The sequence below is a fragment of the Schistocerca serialis genome, chromosome 1 (assembly GCF_023864345.2).
Source record: "Schistocerca serialis cubense isolate TAMUIC-IGC-003099 chromosome 1, iqSchSeri2.2, whole genome shotgun sequence".
Lineage (NCBI taxonomy): Eukaryota > Metazoa > Arthropoda > Insecta > Orthoptera > Acrididae > Schistocerca > Schistocerca serialis.
In genome coordinates, this window is record NC_064638.1 from 1,155,678,756 (window position 1) to 1,155,695,478 (window position 16,723).

The 16,723-nt window shown below is 38.2% G+C and overlaps 1 protein-coding gene across 2 annotated transcripts in view; it reads right to left on the bottom strand.

Annotated features, from left to right (window-relative positions):
• Nucleotides 1-16,723, bottom strand: part of LOC126417939 (inorganic pyrophosphatase) — a 124,932-nt gene that overhangs the window by 45,969 nt on the left and 62,240 nt on the right. For both annotated transcript variants that reach the window (XM_050085157.1, XM_050085156.1), the window contains 2 exons: nucleotides 9,575-9,661; nucleotides 2,286-2,349 (listed from right to left, as the gene is read on the bottom strand). In XM_050085157.1, the coding sequence (XP_049941114.1) occupies nucleotides 2,286-2,349; nucleotides 9,575-9,661 (151 nt within the window). The remainder of the gene's footprint in view (nucleotides 1-2,285; nucleotides 2,350-9,574; nucleotides 9,662-16,723) is intronic.

Sequence of the window (16,723 nt, forward strand, 5' to 3'; positions counted from 1 at the left end):
ATAGTAGTTACATTAGTTTTAAGTTACATCATACTAACTAAGGAAATAATTATTTGGACTTTAAGGACAAATTGTCTATTCAATTCTCCCTTTAATTACCTTTATTTTCTCAGTGAAATGTAATTAAATTAAACAATCTGAAACAGAATATATCTACATACTATTAGCGCATGACGCTGCGAGAGAAAACTGTGCTGTCATGGATTAAGAACTAGTTTGAAAATGATAGTTATATCTCTGAACTGAGTTGTTATAGTGAGTGTTGAGCCCAGGTAGATGCCACAAACTGTCATTCATGAGTTGTCAGTGGGACAGTATGGAGATGGGAGGCAATGTTGCCAATTGCAATCATGTGTAACTGCAATTGTAGGCTCTGTCCCCAAGGCACTGTCTTAACTGATTCGCAGAACTTTTAACAATAGAGAACACTTCTGTGTTAAAAAACTATTCTTTAGGAAGCCAGTTTAATCAGGCTGCTATTGGGAACTAAATGATGGTATTTTAGGACTGTAGAAACAGGTATTGCAACTTCAAGACATTTAAATGTAGATGTGTACTCTCATTTATACAATTAAATAACATCTCTATTACTCATTTTTTATAATTTAATTACATATTTTTCTTAGATTATGGTACACTAACTGGACTAAGTCAATGATTGTCTAGGGTTGCAACCACTCATATCATGATGAAGTTACTGATTTATGGCACAGATGTGGCTAATCTGCAACTAGTAAAAAGCAATAACTTATTTTACATTAGTGTTCCCGAGGAACTGCACTTTCATACTGGTCTGTTAACTGATCAGAGATTAGATCAAGTTGGCAGTTTTCATGAAAACCCACTCCTGTGCAGTTAAGGAGGCAAGTGATCGAAAAATGTGCAATAACTGGAGACAGTACACCATATGACACCACAACCAGGAGTGTCATTACACCACTTCTGCCTGTTCTATTGGTAATTGGGTGTGCTTTGAACATTAAGTGGTTATTTTCACTGTTGTGCATGTGTGTTTATAGCTTTATTGTCTTGTATGCATTACAGAATGTGGGGGAGAATCAAGTCTTACAAGAACAATCCAGAACCATGATCTGTGTGTAATTTCTGTGAAAGAGTGGAACAGACAATGCATCCCACGTCGTGCTTATGGAATAGTGGTCACAAAATTTCTTCTGTTCATGTAGAGGCAAATTAATTTTCAATAGTGTCATATGAGTGCACTTTAAAACCTATTTTACAAAAATAGGTTATTTTCCATTTCATAAACTGAAGTACAATAATACTCACACCCAACTTGTTACAATGGTTCATTTGAATATATGAAGCACATGCATGGATCGTAAAATTGCATTATTTCCCAATGAATAAGCACACTGTCCACAGCAACACAAAATGTCTATACTCTGAGCCAGACATTTTTCAGAGTTATTACACAATAATCAGTTACTACATAGCTTCACATCTGCTGTTTATGTGAATGTATTTGTGAAGGTGTTTTTCGCCAAAATTAGTTCTTTGCAATTTCTTTTCGGCCAAGTTGTTTACACTTAAAGGTCTAGTTTGTACAATTTTATTTCAAATGATCATTTTCATTTCTCTTATTCATTCACTCTATCCTGACAGCAGTTATTTTAATGACAGACAGGGCCTCAATGTAGGCTAATATTATCACATACATTCTAATAATTAATCAACACATCTCAGTCACCCCACGTGCACAATAAAACATGATTTACACATGTGATAATTTATTCTCTAAAATATCTATTCGGTCTACTTTTAAATGAAGAGTCATTGATTTTCTTTAGTTTTTACTCTTTTTTCAAAAACTGCCTTCTATAAAATGTCAACTGAGATCCAGATAATCAGAATCTATATACTGTTTGTCAGTATGCAGAGAGAAACATTGCTGCACCCCCCCCCCCCCCACCCCACCCCCCCACAACCCCTCCAGTGTCTCCGTAGCACTGAGCCACCTTCCGACAAGCACACCACTACGACGTAGTCATATTGTACATTGCCTTTACCAACTTCACTGAGCAGAAAGTATCATCATCCAAACACCACCCATCAATATATCTATACCTCCCTTACTTTATACTGCCCACAAAATGCAAGGGCGAGGAGTGTAGTTGTCCACGAAGTTCCATTATAGTAGGCACTTCATTGCAGAGTGAAAGACGCGTTCTGTACAGAGGCTGTTATTTGGAGTTAATAGTGTCCAGTAAGTAAGGCAAAGTAGTCACAAGCACAGGAATTCAAGAAACTTTAATGTTTTTACTAACCTTCATCGATAAGTGCAATGGCACCCAGAACTTTCACTTGCAGCACTTCTCCTCTCTTTGCCACCTGCAAGTGAAAGGAATTGCAAACTGAAGGAAGATGGAAACTGGCCATTCAAAACATTACTTCAGTGTAACTAGTGCATGTAGATATGAACAACTCCTCAAAAGTTATGGAAGTTGGTGCTACATTCTCACATAATGGTATCTACACTCTTTCATAGCATCAAATATGGGTGCTCACACAAGTATAGTCACTGCAGACTTCATCTTCACAGAATGTGTTTAAATTTAACAGAGTTACATTCTGAACATTTCACACTAAGTATCCATTACTAAGTCCGTAAGATACATAATTTAAAACAAAGAAAAATTAAAACTGAAACCTCTGTTACTGGCATGACTAGCACCTTCAACACTAAGCTGTTTAGGTAATCTGGCACATCCACACACACTAAAAATGTTTACAGGATACACTGAGCAGTAGATCAGCACATACAACTAACACAGCAGCCCAACTTTTAGATCCTTGCTCAAGTTCTCACATGCATGCACAAAGATGTTTCAGCTCTTGCTTATGGAACTATATCATTCAGTTACTCCACACTGAACTGTTCATTCCACTGTACTAGATCAATGAATTTTGAACACATCTAACATTGTTATATTATGGCAGAAATATGCATTAGCGTGTTATTCTACAAGTTCTCTAATTCTATACTTTTGTGTCAATCTGTATTAAATGGAACTTTCTGAAACACTTGCCAATATTTGCAATATGGTCAGTAAGTATTTACTGGAAACAATTCTCTGGTGCACTAGAAAATGACTGCAAACTTCGGTGTAATGAGAATGGAGTACTGACTTCTAAGTACAGTCAAATTGGACATCACAGTTTCATGTAATTCACTCTGCATAGCACTCTTCACTTCACCAATACATACAAGGAATTAAGCTGGAAGTACTATTAATGTACATACTGTATGTGAACATACAAGTTCAGCACCTGGCATAAAGTGAAACCTGAGCAGTTCAATATAGAAACAGCCAAAGCTGCTACTTGCATGCTGGAAATCCAATCCTTTAAAAATGAATGAGAATCACAGAAGGGAAGGATGCAGTCACAATCAGTGGGTACCGCAAATTTGCAATGGAATGACATTGCAATACCACGCAGAAAGAATTTAAAGACTGACTACAAAACAGAAAAAAAATTACTGATGAACGATTTATACGGGCTAGATTGTCCTGTACATCAAGAAGCACCTCATGCTGAATTAGCAGGCACATAGTACTTTACGAAACTGGTGGTATTAATAGTAAATTACGGCAAAGAATGCTGGTTAAGCCAAGAGGTGTGCCTGTAATGATTTTTTGATTTGATACCCACTACTGTTGAGTTTCTGAAGGATAGCAGAAATAGCAAGCAGATTGTTAAAAATGGATTGCAGACCTCACTTCAAGTGGACTCGACCGCACACTAATCACAGTAGGGCACTGTAAGGTGAGAAACATCTTATTTTTGATTTTGTGACAATGTATTTAAAAAGCAAAACAAATTAGGGAAGTAGCAACTTCTGACACAAAAACATCAATTTCCTTGAGCTCGCTGGCATTATGGGAAACATGAACTTTGAATAATTCACTGCTGCACTGAAAGAATAATAGGAATAGTTTTCTAAACACCGAGGATACTGCCAGTTTTACAACTGTTTCTGAGCTGTTTTCGAGACAGGTTTGCCCTGTATACATGTTAAGCCAAAACCTTTAGAACACCTGCTTAATAGTTTATTTGTCCATCTTTGGAATGAAAGATCACTGATTCTGTGTATCAGGGATCTGACAGTTTGTTGGTGGGTTTGTGGAGGTAAGCAGCACTGAATATCTACGCACGGGTCATCTAATTTGTGCAAATAACAGACTGCTGATTTGCATATGTTGTGATGGCACCCGAAAGCAACCGGGATGGGTTCCATACGATTCATATCAGGCAGATTTGGTCACTGAAACATCAACATGATCTCACTATAATTCTTCTCAAACCAATGAAGCATGGCTCCAAAATATGGACAATTATACTGCTGAAAGACGACATTGCCATTGGGGAAAACATCAAGCACAAAGGGATGCAGGTAGTTCGCAGATGTCAGTGTGTCTTCGATTAAGACCACAGTCCCTTGCAACTGCAAGAGAAAGTCTCCCACAGCATAATACTGCCCCCATTAGCCTGCGTCCATGGAGTGCTGCACGTTTCGAGCTGCTGTTCACCTCGATGATGGCATTTGTTGGTTGATTCAGGGGACAGGACCAAACAGCAAGGTCATTGGTCAATGGCATTTGTTGAGATGACTATCAAACTAGCGTAGAAGAACTCTAAGAGCTGACAAGTTTCCATTTATCAACAGTTGAATCCCAATGGTTGCGTGCACACTGCTATCTTAAATGATTATGTCTTTGGGTCAACATTTGAACATGTAGGTGTGATCGTCTGCAGAGCTTCACGTTCAACAATATACAATGAACAGTATGCTCCTAAACACTTGTGCATGCACCAGCATTGTTCTCTTTCAGACAAGATGTCACAGATCACCATCTACCTCAGTTTACAGAGCAGACAAGTCTCATACCCCAAATTTTGCGAAAAGTTGTGGACGTCCAACCATTTAGTTCCTAGGAGTACTTTCACTGTCCTACCTCTTTTCATAGGTTCTGGATAGTAGTATGCAAACATTTGACCAGCTTTGCCATTTTTGAGATATTTGTTCATGGGCTCTGCGTAACAATAAACTGCCCGTTTTCAAAGTCACATATTTCAATGGATTTCCCCATTTGAGCCCATATTTTCACTAAGGTGATCACCCACCTATGCCTTCTCTTACTTTTGTTACCTCATGTGCCCGTAATGCCACCAGGCAGCACCAAACATTGCGATGGGCTGTGGTCATAATGTTTTGGCTTATCAGTGCACGTGCAGATGGAATTGATTGATATGCAACACAGTTCCTGTTTAAAATACAAATTCTTTTATGATAGAAACAGGGAAGAGTTTCCTGGTTTCCAAACTAAGGTTACAAACTTGTTGCAATGTCTTTATGTATATGCATGAAAGACTTTCGATTATGGAACTATCACAATTATGTGGCAACTCAAACGACAAAAATCTGTGGAATTGTCTGCACTTGGCCTTATGCTGACCTTTTGTACCAGATGTGAATTTTATTACGTCTTCAGTGCACTAAAATTTTTTGAATAACACTGAAATTTTTTTCAGTCTGATCTACACTGTTACGAAACAGGAAACAAAGCCAAATGCATGGCTCCAGAATGAAAAATTCCCAGCTTGTGACTAAGCCATGTCTCCACAATATTATTTTTTCCAGGAGTGCTAGTTCTGCAAGTTTCGCAGGAGAACTGTGAAGTTTGGGAGGTAGGAGGCAAGGTACTGATGGAAGTAAACCTGTGAGGACAGGTCGTGAGTTATGCTTGGGTAGCTCAGTCGGTAGAGCACTTGCTTGTGAAACACAAAGGTCCTGAGTTCAAGTCTCAGTCTGGCACAGTTTCAATATTCCAGGAAGTTTCACATGCGTGGCATTTAGTGTTCCTTGCACGACTGCACTGCCACTTAAATGCAGTGCTTTTGCTATTTCCCCCTGTTCCCGCTCAGCGTGACAATAGTGGAGAAAGAGGGGGGGGGGGGGGGAGGAGGGGGAGGGATGTGCAGAGGGTGAAAATTCGCACATAAGCAAAAGCATTGCATGCGTGCAGAATTCTTGGCCATCCCTGGTTTAGACCTTGTCAAATATTGATCCAATTACTACTGTGAGGCAGCACCAACAGACAAAGAATTTGATAAAGATTTAATAGTAGTGCTCTGACACTGAGAAGGCATGTGATAGTGTGAAAAGCAACATCTGGGACCCTTTAGGAAAGAGGAATTTGAATGCTGACTCTGAAGAATGAAGAAAATATGAGTTGTGTAGAAGTAGGTCAGAAGACAGGCTTGATTAAAAAGGAAAAATGGTCTGAAACAAGGGAGTGTACAATTCCTTCTACTTTCCATCACCATAATGGATGAGATTATGACAAGTGTGACAGTGCAAATAGGAAATGAAAATATGAAAGCAATGATGGTGGTGGTAGTTTTTTTAAGTAATAAAGATGGTGGAAGGTTTCAAGTACTTGGGGAGGGTAATAGAAGACAGCGGAATGGCAGGACAAGGAGGTAAGCTCATGGTTTCTTGCAGAGTGCAGGAAGCCTGATGTGGAGCAAGGAGGTATTGCCAAAACTTAAGCAAATGTTATGTCAACTGTTTTATTCTCCAACCTTCTCTTAAGTTTCCAAAACATGGGCAATGAAGATGACAGGTCAGCAGGATACAGTCTTGCAAGATAAAATTTCATAGAAGTAGAATAGAATGTATCCAGTAAAGAAAGCAGCAGAGAAATAGTGAGAGAAGCCCAGGCAATATAGCATAGAAAAAACAGGATTAAAAAGATATGGGCATGTTAGAAGAATGCAACTTTTTGGGGTATCAAGACAGGCCCATGAAATGACAATAACAGGCCAGAGACTAGAAGAAGACCGAGAGACAAATGGATCATTGGAGTGATGGAATGTGTGATGAGAGAAGACAGGGGAGATGAGAAACATGGAATAACAGGGAAAGAGGAGATGCTCATCATTTATGGTTTCCAGCCCCTGGCAATCTGAAAGACAACACAATGACAAAAGTAGGACCAAAGATTTGGTGCACTTTATAGATTAGACCTCTCCTCAAGTCAGAAATTCTGAAATGCTTATCACCCCCACAAGATCTACCAGTTGAAAGTCCCTTCATGGGGAGAGTAGGCTTCAACCTTTATATGGCCAATAAAAGGAATTCACACATTCTAAACCCATCTAGAACTCATCATGAACAAGCAACAGCATATAATGTCTAATAACTATTGGACCACCATATCTGTCTAATAATTGAAGGGAAAAGTAATGTACAAATTTTACAAATTTTGTAGTAAAAAAATTTGAAAAGTTAATAACACTGTATCATTCGACTTACAAAGAATGAGCAGTGAAAGCTACAAACCATACCTAAATCTTATCATTTGATTACCGTCGTAAGTAGTGCTCTGACAGACATTACTGCACGTGGCAGCTACAATGACGTAGGAAGCCCATATATTTGTACATATGTAGTATTAAGAGATCTTCCATGACATCATAAAACAAATAGGATATTCCAAGAGCATCAGAATTTCTTACACCATACTAAAATGTATAATTTGTCAAAGTGCACATTCATATGTCCAGATTCGCAATGAAATAGGTCCCATCCTGATAAGATTTCAATGCGTTTTCAAGATGCAAATTTTTTTTGGACTACCAGTACTGTACTGTCTCATGTTTGGCTCTTTATTATAGTATAATGCCATACGTGCCAGAAGACAAAAATGTGCACTTTAAATTCAGTGAACAGTTTAAACTAGCCAATAGTGAGGAATAAAACATTTCGTTCCTAATAAATTTACAGTCTCCTGGGAAATATTAGTAAAAGCCACATTTATTTACAAACTGACAAAATTAACTCCATTGTACTGCAAGGATATTGTCAAAAATATGGAAACAAAATAAAAATCAGAAAATAAACTCATAACAAGTTAGCCTTCTGTAATTATGTGAATGTATTTTTATTCACTTGATAGCTTCCAACCCCAGAAATTGTTTTGTTTTCACTTGATGTGAGAAGTGTAATAGAAAAATCACTAAACGTAAACATGGCTTACGTGGAGACTAATCCCTTCCCCACCACAACCCAAACTGCTATGTGCATGTGGCATTCTGGCAGCTCGAGCACAACACAAAATTTTTCCCGGATAGCATCTGGCTGCTTGTTGCTACTGCTGATACAGCTAATATCCACACTTCAAATAGCCGGAAGCGGGAGAAGGTACACCCATATGCAATTCAACTGCGCAACAGCTCAAAAGAACTTGACATCACACTCGTCGGTAGCAGTTTATTGTTATGAAGTATTCCAGCAGCAGTCTTAACACTTAACACATTTTTCTGTTTATCAGTTCTTACCCTTCAAAATGCCAAAAATGTAACTGAACGCTAAACCACTGAAACCTACCTGGAATTCTAAAAATTTGAGGTTTTTCCTAGTTTCCTTCTGGATGAAAAAAATTCTTGGGTTTTTCCCAGATTTCCTGTATGTCCTGCAGCATATACAAACTTAAATGTATAGGTGTGTGTGTGTGTGTGTGTGTGTGTGTGTGTGTGTGTGTGTCTCATCTCTTCATGGCGAGGGTGAGTAGAAATCATTGTCTTTATAATAATAAAATGGTGTATGGCACTATGTACTAAATACAACTGACAAAATTATTCTCAATGATCGAAAGCATTATGGCAGTTTCAGCCACCTGTTGTGCTTCAAATCTGTGCACTATATGCAAAACTGCTCACACTGAACAGCATTTAATTTAATCCTGTATTAAGGAATAACATAAGGAACATAGTTATTACAGAAAAGATTTTATCATGACATACTTCATAGGCTAATGAAGCTTGTCTCCATCTAAGACATCAAAACAAATGAGTGTGTCTACAAAAGGTTTCACGTCATGTCAGTGCAATAGAATCTCTATGAATTTCAAGTGGCATTAGGTCAGTGTGAATACAACGTTTCAGAAAGCCTTCTGTCTTGTGGCAATGCTGCTTGTGCTCACACTGCAATTTTATGTGACAAGAAAAGTTGACGTTTTATTGTAACAAGCGTAGGCTTTAAAATCCAAAAGTTAAATTAAAAAGCACACTGGTAGTGGGTCAACAGTCAAACTACCGCAAATCTGTAATTTTTCACAGCACTCTACAAGCTTAGCAATGAAAGCTCAACATAAATGACATATCTATTGCTGATTTGCTTCCTTATGTTTGAACATTTACTTCACATTCCAATATACCACACCACTTATCATGAATGCTGAAGCATGCATGGAGTTGTGAATGTTCATTATGGTTCTGCTGTCCCGAACTTTGGTCTCTTTAGCACTGAGGCTATGAAGAGCCACAGTCTTACCTACAAAAATTTAATGCTAAACACAAAAAAATGTGATACATAAATTACATTGTATGTGACTATGAAGAGCTGAAACAGTATTCTAATGGGACAACCTATATTTAAGTTTAATCTCTGGTTTAAAAATTAATAGTGATGCTGAACATAGGAAATATAGTTACTGAAATATTAAAAATTGTCTGCAATGTATCCAAGCACTACACAGCAGTTACTCACCCTATAACCTATTTCTAGAACATCTATTGGGTCATTATCTCCTTTACAGCCAGTAGATTCATCTAGGACTTCTGGATTTTCCCATGTCTGAAAACAAAAATCAGAAGGTGTAATAACACAACGTTCCACATGTCAGAGTAGCAATATAGATTATTATTATTATTGTAGTTTGTCATTTACTTCACATTTTGGGATTAATTTATGAGAAACAAAAAACTGAGAATGCAAAGTGCAAAAATTGATATTCATGACAGATGCATTCACATAATTTTCCTGTGTGTGTGTGTGTGTGTGTGTGTGTGTGTGTGTGTGTGTGTGAACTGATTTAGAAGGCTATTTTTACATTTCATTTAATTGCTAACTGAGAAACCCGGCATTACACAGGTATTTATTTAGAGTTGTGGTCGAGACTTGGTAAGCGTGGATTTTATTTTTGACTCAAAGCTTCTTTGTATACAACATTTCACGCAGCACAATTGAGGACATGAACGAAGAGCTAGTCTGCTTCACAAACATGGGGGAGACCTATTTAAAGCTGGCTGTGCAAAAAGTAACTGACACTAAGGTTCACATCCACAACATGCAGCCTGGTGCTTTATTTATCCTCATGAACTTAAGTTTACCAGGTATTGTACATGTTTGAAGTGAAATAATGAATTGTTAGAAAGAAACAGGACTTTTACTGTAAAATATTAATACCTGGGCCACTTCCTTTCAAAATTTCCAATTCTATGATATGTTGGAAAGATAAGGCTCTGCGAGTGAAGAATTCTGATGAGCGAGATAATGCATGACACTCTTGATAAGATTTATGTCATTCCTTACGTTCCGACAGTGTTTCCAAAATGTTACTTGAAGCCTGACTTTTCTCAATTCACAGTAAGTCTCACCTCAATATCTTCACTGGATTAATCAGAGGGCAACATCTTCAGTATTTTTTTCTATGCTGGTGCATTCAGAAAGACTACTATTTTCTAGGCATTTTTATTCATAAACAAAACGAAATCAAAATGTAATCTTTTTCCTAGCAAAGAATATAAATAAATAATCAAAGGAACCAAGGCAATGTCAAGTTTTTACAATAAAGCAAAAATAAGTAAAGCTGTGTGTCCTAGTCAAGTAAATTCACTGCTAGTTTGTATTTATAAAGTTAAGATTGTGGCACTTATTTCTGCCACTGACATCAACTTCTGAAAATACATCTGACACTGAGTTAAGAAATTAACATTGCCATCGATTGGTCCTCTGGTGTATTATGCCTTTATGATTAAACATCCGAGCTACTAAGCTGAGGAAAGAATTTCCAGTGAAACTTGAAGTTATATTTTTTCCCATGATCCTATTCTGATGAAATAAAGCCTGCACATTACCCCAAGCACCACTAACAACCTGTAAAAACCCCAAGCTACACTAACAACCTGTAAAAACCCTATGAAGGTTTGTCTAGTAGTTTTGGAGATTAGCTCATTCGGACAGATAACTGTTTTACAGTTTTATTAGGATACATGACCATTAGCAAACTTCCACATGTAATGAGCTGCCACTTAAGAATTAAGAACTATCAACAATGCCCTATCTACTAGTTTCTGAGAAAGTTGCAAAACAGTGGGGAATGTGAAACTACTGATTTCCAAATACCTCACATGAGGATGTCAAACAATGGGAAATCCAGCACAGAAGCTACTCACCATATAGCAGAGATGCTGAGTCGCAGATAGGCACAACAAAACAACTCTCCCAATTGTAGCTTTCGGCCGTTAAGGCCGTAGTGAAGAGGAAAGGTCTTAATGGCCGAAATCTATAATTGTGAGTCTTTTTCTTGTGCCTATCTGTGACTCAGCAGATGAGTGGCAACTTTCCTTCTCACAAAATTGTCACATGGGGATGTCTGACAACTGCCGATATTTCGAAAGGTGCACAGCCTGTCATTCTCAAGGTGTGCACGCACAGAAACGAGCAAAAACTTTAATCTTATGTGACATTCATGCTCAATATACCAGGCCTTCACAGTCCTCATGGTCTGATGAATACAACATGCAATAACTCCGAGGGATACGATAGACATCCACCTCACGCAAACCAAGGTATTCCTGTACAATCCTAAAAGGTCCCTAAACTTTGATAATGATTGAAAAGCACATTTTTTTATAAAATTTTTACAGAATATGGCCATTCTAGTTGCAAATAAAACCTGCTTACGATAAAGTACCACAAACTCTGGTGCCCATTATCATCACTCATGATTCATGGTTGGCCAATAATGTACATCTCTTCTATCTTTTATAACAACCATTCTAAGGAAAAACGGTCTAACTCTGCTGACAATTTCTAGGTCTGAGACGATGTGGGCCCTCTGTATCATGGTTCGGAATACCCATCCATGCTGAGCCGGATGGTGACAACCACCAGCCTGTAGAGACAAATCAGTATGCATTGGCTTCCTATGAATGGCATGTTTCCTTGTACCACCAACCTTCCCACCAGCAAACACATGGAGGATGGTAAGGCAGCCACCCTGTAGCATTTTCATCATGAAAACTGACATTCAAGTGGATTTAATTCCAATGTTCTAAAAAGCGACCTAATTTTCACCTTCATGATGCCACATAATAACAGTATCGAAGAAGAAGAAGAAAGAAAACAATAGCAGCAAGGTGTTTTGCTGTGCACTAAGCCAGAGCATCAAGGTTACTGGAAACAGGACCAAGAGTGGAGCCCTTTTCCCTCTTCTGGAGGCCTTATGTAGTGGGGGTCAGCACAAATTAAGACTTGATAGTGAAAATGATAGGGTGTGCACCTGTTGAAGTATTGGTAGTGAGGCTGTGCTTGTGCCGCCAGTCTTAACCATCCCAAAAACAATTTTTACAAATTCTGGCAAGTCAACACTTTGCAGCATGAGCTGCTATGGCCATCCACTGCTATTTTTGTGTATTTCTTCTTTGTTCATCCCGTACTATATTACTCCAGTCACAATGTGCATTCTCAGTATTATCAATTCTGTCCTCTTTAAAACTTTATTACTATGTATCACCTAATCTTTCCTCATCACCTCTTCACCATTTAACCATAAATTTCTCAACATTTCCCTGCCTTTCATCCATTTCCATTTGCAACTCATGATTCTGTTCAGGTTTTAGTTAAATTTTTGTTTTCAGAAGGTGCAAGTACTCATTACAAATACTTTTAGCAAAGAATGTCCTCTTAATTAGATTTAAGTTCTGGTAAAACCAGTGTCAAATTCTTTGTTTCACAAGTAAGGAATGAGTAATGGGTCATCACAACTGACATTGGAAATTAAGCAATAGCTCAGATTTCAGAAGAAATCTGGGAGGGCACAACTTACAACTTCGCTATCTGGGGGGTCTTTGCAGTATTCGCCTTAGTTGGTTTAGATAACCTATATAACGTATGATAGCCAGACTGGAGTTTGATCTCTCTAACGAAACAGAGCCTTAAGCTGAACACTATCATCTCACTCTGCTGTCTCATAAGACATCAAAAATTAGCAAATTAAACATTTTCCTACATAAGATCATATTTATTTGAAGGAAAGTATTACATCAACTGAAAATTACTTATTACATGCCACGACTGACAATATGTGAAGTGAACAAACTTTCAAGGTGACGCTCAATATGAAGTTTTCCTTTTATAATTTACGAATGATTATTTCATATTTTGATACTGTTGTCATTAGAGATGAGAGAGCAATAGGTAGTGATGACATTCTGGAAGCACGCCTAAAAATGGTAGTGTGTTCAGTGTGATGTATTGAAAGGGCTTAGATCAAGATGGCCAGGAAAATGATTTGAACCACAGGTATCTCAAACTAAATCCAGATTTAACTACTGCAGGACATAACTATGTTTGAAGTTTCATTACGAGGCACTGATCACTGTGTTCATAATTAAACATTTTCAGATCAACTTCCCATTTATTTCTAACATGGAAAGAAGTCTGTAATCAAGAAGAAACTTGCCAGTTTGGAAGAAAGAAGAACAGCAGCACTACACACATCTCAGTATTACAGCAATTATTTTGTGAACAGAGATCTTTATTTTGTGATACAGACATAACTTCATTTTGACTGTTGCTGATAGCTTTCTTATTATTGGTAAAAACTTTATGTTTATGATGTAGTCATTCTTCTATTGAATTTCCTAAAACAGCTCCATTCTGTGAAGTTTTCCCTTGATGGACAACATGTGACTAGCTTTTTCCCAGTCTTCAGAGGTGACTATTGCTACAAGTTTTTTTGATGAGAGATTCCTGCAGAGTTTCCAGGATGAATTTTCACTCTATGGCAGGTACGCATTGCTCTGAAACTTCCTTGCAGATTAAAGCTGTGTGCCAGACTGTGACTCCAACTTGGAACTTTTGTCTTTCCCAAGCAAATGCTCTACTGACAGCTATCCAAACATGACTCTCAAATCATCCTCTTGTCACTGTAGTAACCTTTTTCCCAAGAGTAGTAGTATTGCAAGGTATGCAGGAGAACTGTGAAGTTTGGAAGGTACAAGATGAGGTACTGGCACAAATAATGGTGTGAGGGTGGGTTTCGAGTTGTCCTTGGATAGCTCAGTATGTGCCTGCATAAGATAACGGTCCCAGATTTGAGTGTAGGACTGGCGTGGAGTTTCAACCGGCCAAGAAGTTTGCATGCACAATAATATTTTTATTATTGTAACAACAGAACCTTTTATTTTGAGCAATATTCTGTTGTGTTGAAATGGTTGTGGTAAGGTGACAATCTAATGAATATGCCTATATGGTTTTGCCAGCTCTTCTTTTTCGCCCTTGGTTAAGCATGGTTTATGGTGGGATCCTAGTTCTAGGAGCTAAGTTTTTAAATTCATCACTTACTTGGACATTACGACACTAATAATCTCCTGTTGATAGTGTAGGCATGTAACGCCCAAACCATTTTTGTTAGGCGACCCAGTACGTCAATCCCCTGGTCAAGATAATGAAGGCAAACTTTTCCACTGAACAACATTTGAGGAAATTGCTTTTGATCCTGTTCTGTATCACACAATACACAACAGTTGTTACAGATAAAATACTGACCCTGGAACTCTAATAAATGGAAACAAGATCTCAGTGCACAACAGTGCCACAGGACAGCAAGCTGCATGATGCAAAGAGCAAATGGTTACTGCTGTTATGGGAGTGAAGGTCTGGTAATTGCAGATGGCTGCTGCAGCCTCTAGCCCAAGCTGTTCCCCTTTGTGTACCTCACCTCATTACTTTCTCCATTGCTGTCAACAACTCTTTTTCAACAGCCTATATGATGTGAATATTTATGAATTATCAAACTGAGTACCGGAGCAGAAAGTTATTATACTGTCCTCAAAACCACAATTACTGCTCAACTGCAACAGTTTTTTGCACACAGCACAAAAATCAAATACAAATTTTACTCAGCTCAACCCCAACAAGGACTGGAAGGTTGGAATAAGAAAATAACTCATTTAGTGAGAAATTATAACAAAAATGTAATTGTGGACTTAAGTACTCACAAGGGTAACTCCCCATTGTAACACCTCAGGTTTAGGGCAAGATGTCCCAGTGGGAAGCCCATAAAAATGGAACACTCATCAAGCATGAAAACAGGTAGGTGATGTGAAATATGTGAAAAAAGAAGCAAAATATAAACAGTGAATGGTCCAAGCTCAAAATGTGCAACAGAGGAAATCTGAACAGCCAAGGCATTGTGGTCACTTTCTTGGACTGCGGAGGAAATCTGTTCGTATCTGCCTTTTACTCTTTTCTCAAAATTATGAGCTGTCCATCATTGACGTGCGAGTTCACTGTATTCAAATTTGTGTGTGTACGCTGTGGTGCAACATCTCTTTGCAACAGTGAGATTTAAGGAAGGGACCACGAGCTGTACTTACCTCCATTTGTTCCACACAAGTAACACTTTAGTTTTGCATTCTGTTTTGGAGGTTTTGACTAATTCCTTTGTTGTAACATAGTTTACACCTGTTTATTTGATGTTTTCATTTCTGCGGAAGAGGTATGCTGCTTCTTGCCTGCTCTCACTATTCAATACATTTACTTGCAATGGTAACATATTCTTACTACATGACATTTTATACTGAATGTACAGTACGACATTTCCAAGACAATAGGAGCAGAACAGTACCATCAATGACTGCACCGACAGTTCATAAAATAGTGACAAAAAACTTGGGCATGAGGGACATTGAACCCAGACTCCCACTCTGCAGTCCAACACCATGACCATACAACGGCACCATTATTCTTGCAATGTGGTCGATGTTGCAGATCTTGAGCTTCGACCGTTCACTGTTTGTATTTTGCTTCTTTTATCATTTTTCAGTACATCTGCCAGTTTTCATGCTTGATGCGTGTTCAGTTTTTGACAGACTATTCAATGGGCCATTTTACAACTAAATTGGGGGGGGGGGGGTGCAATGGGGTGTTTCCCTGGTCAGAAACACAGTGTACTGAATCTCAGTGGATGTGCAAATTTCAGATCATAAGCAGTTGAAACTACTTATTGAGCTGGAGAGATTCTGGTCACTTTCCAGCTAATTCAGGTTTCCGTGGTCTCTGAATAACACCAGCAAATTCTGACAGTACTGGTATCTTTAACCATGCTACAGTTAAATCATTCATCTGAGCTGCATCCATATTCTGGTGATAGAGGTACATTTCATTTAAATGCAATATAATGAAATTAACATTATGGCCTATGAAATTAGTGTATTGCAGAGACCGTGTAAATCATAACGCAGAAGGTGTAAGTGCATGTACAGAGTCTGCAGCTTATGCTAGTGTTTTCTGCTGTTGGCATAGGTTGTGAGATGTGAATAACTGAAGGCACGAGTCCGATGTGGGCAGCGAATCACACTGTTTGTAATTTCTCACGATTAGTACATAAAGTTATCTGGTATTTTGTATCACTTGCAACAATCTAAACTAAATCACAGCTCTGAAGAGCTTGAAGTATTTAGAAAGAACAGCCAAACATTTGTGGTAACATTATATGACTGGGTGAGTAAATGGCTAGCATATACTACTACCTGATTGGCCCTAACCAATAAAATGCCAATAGCCGCATGCAATGAACGAGATGTGAACACTATAAATGCACTTTAGCCACCCCAAACGTTCAGTTGC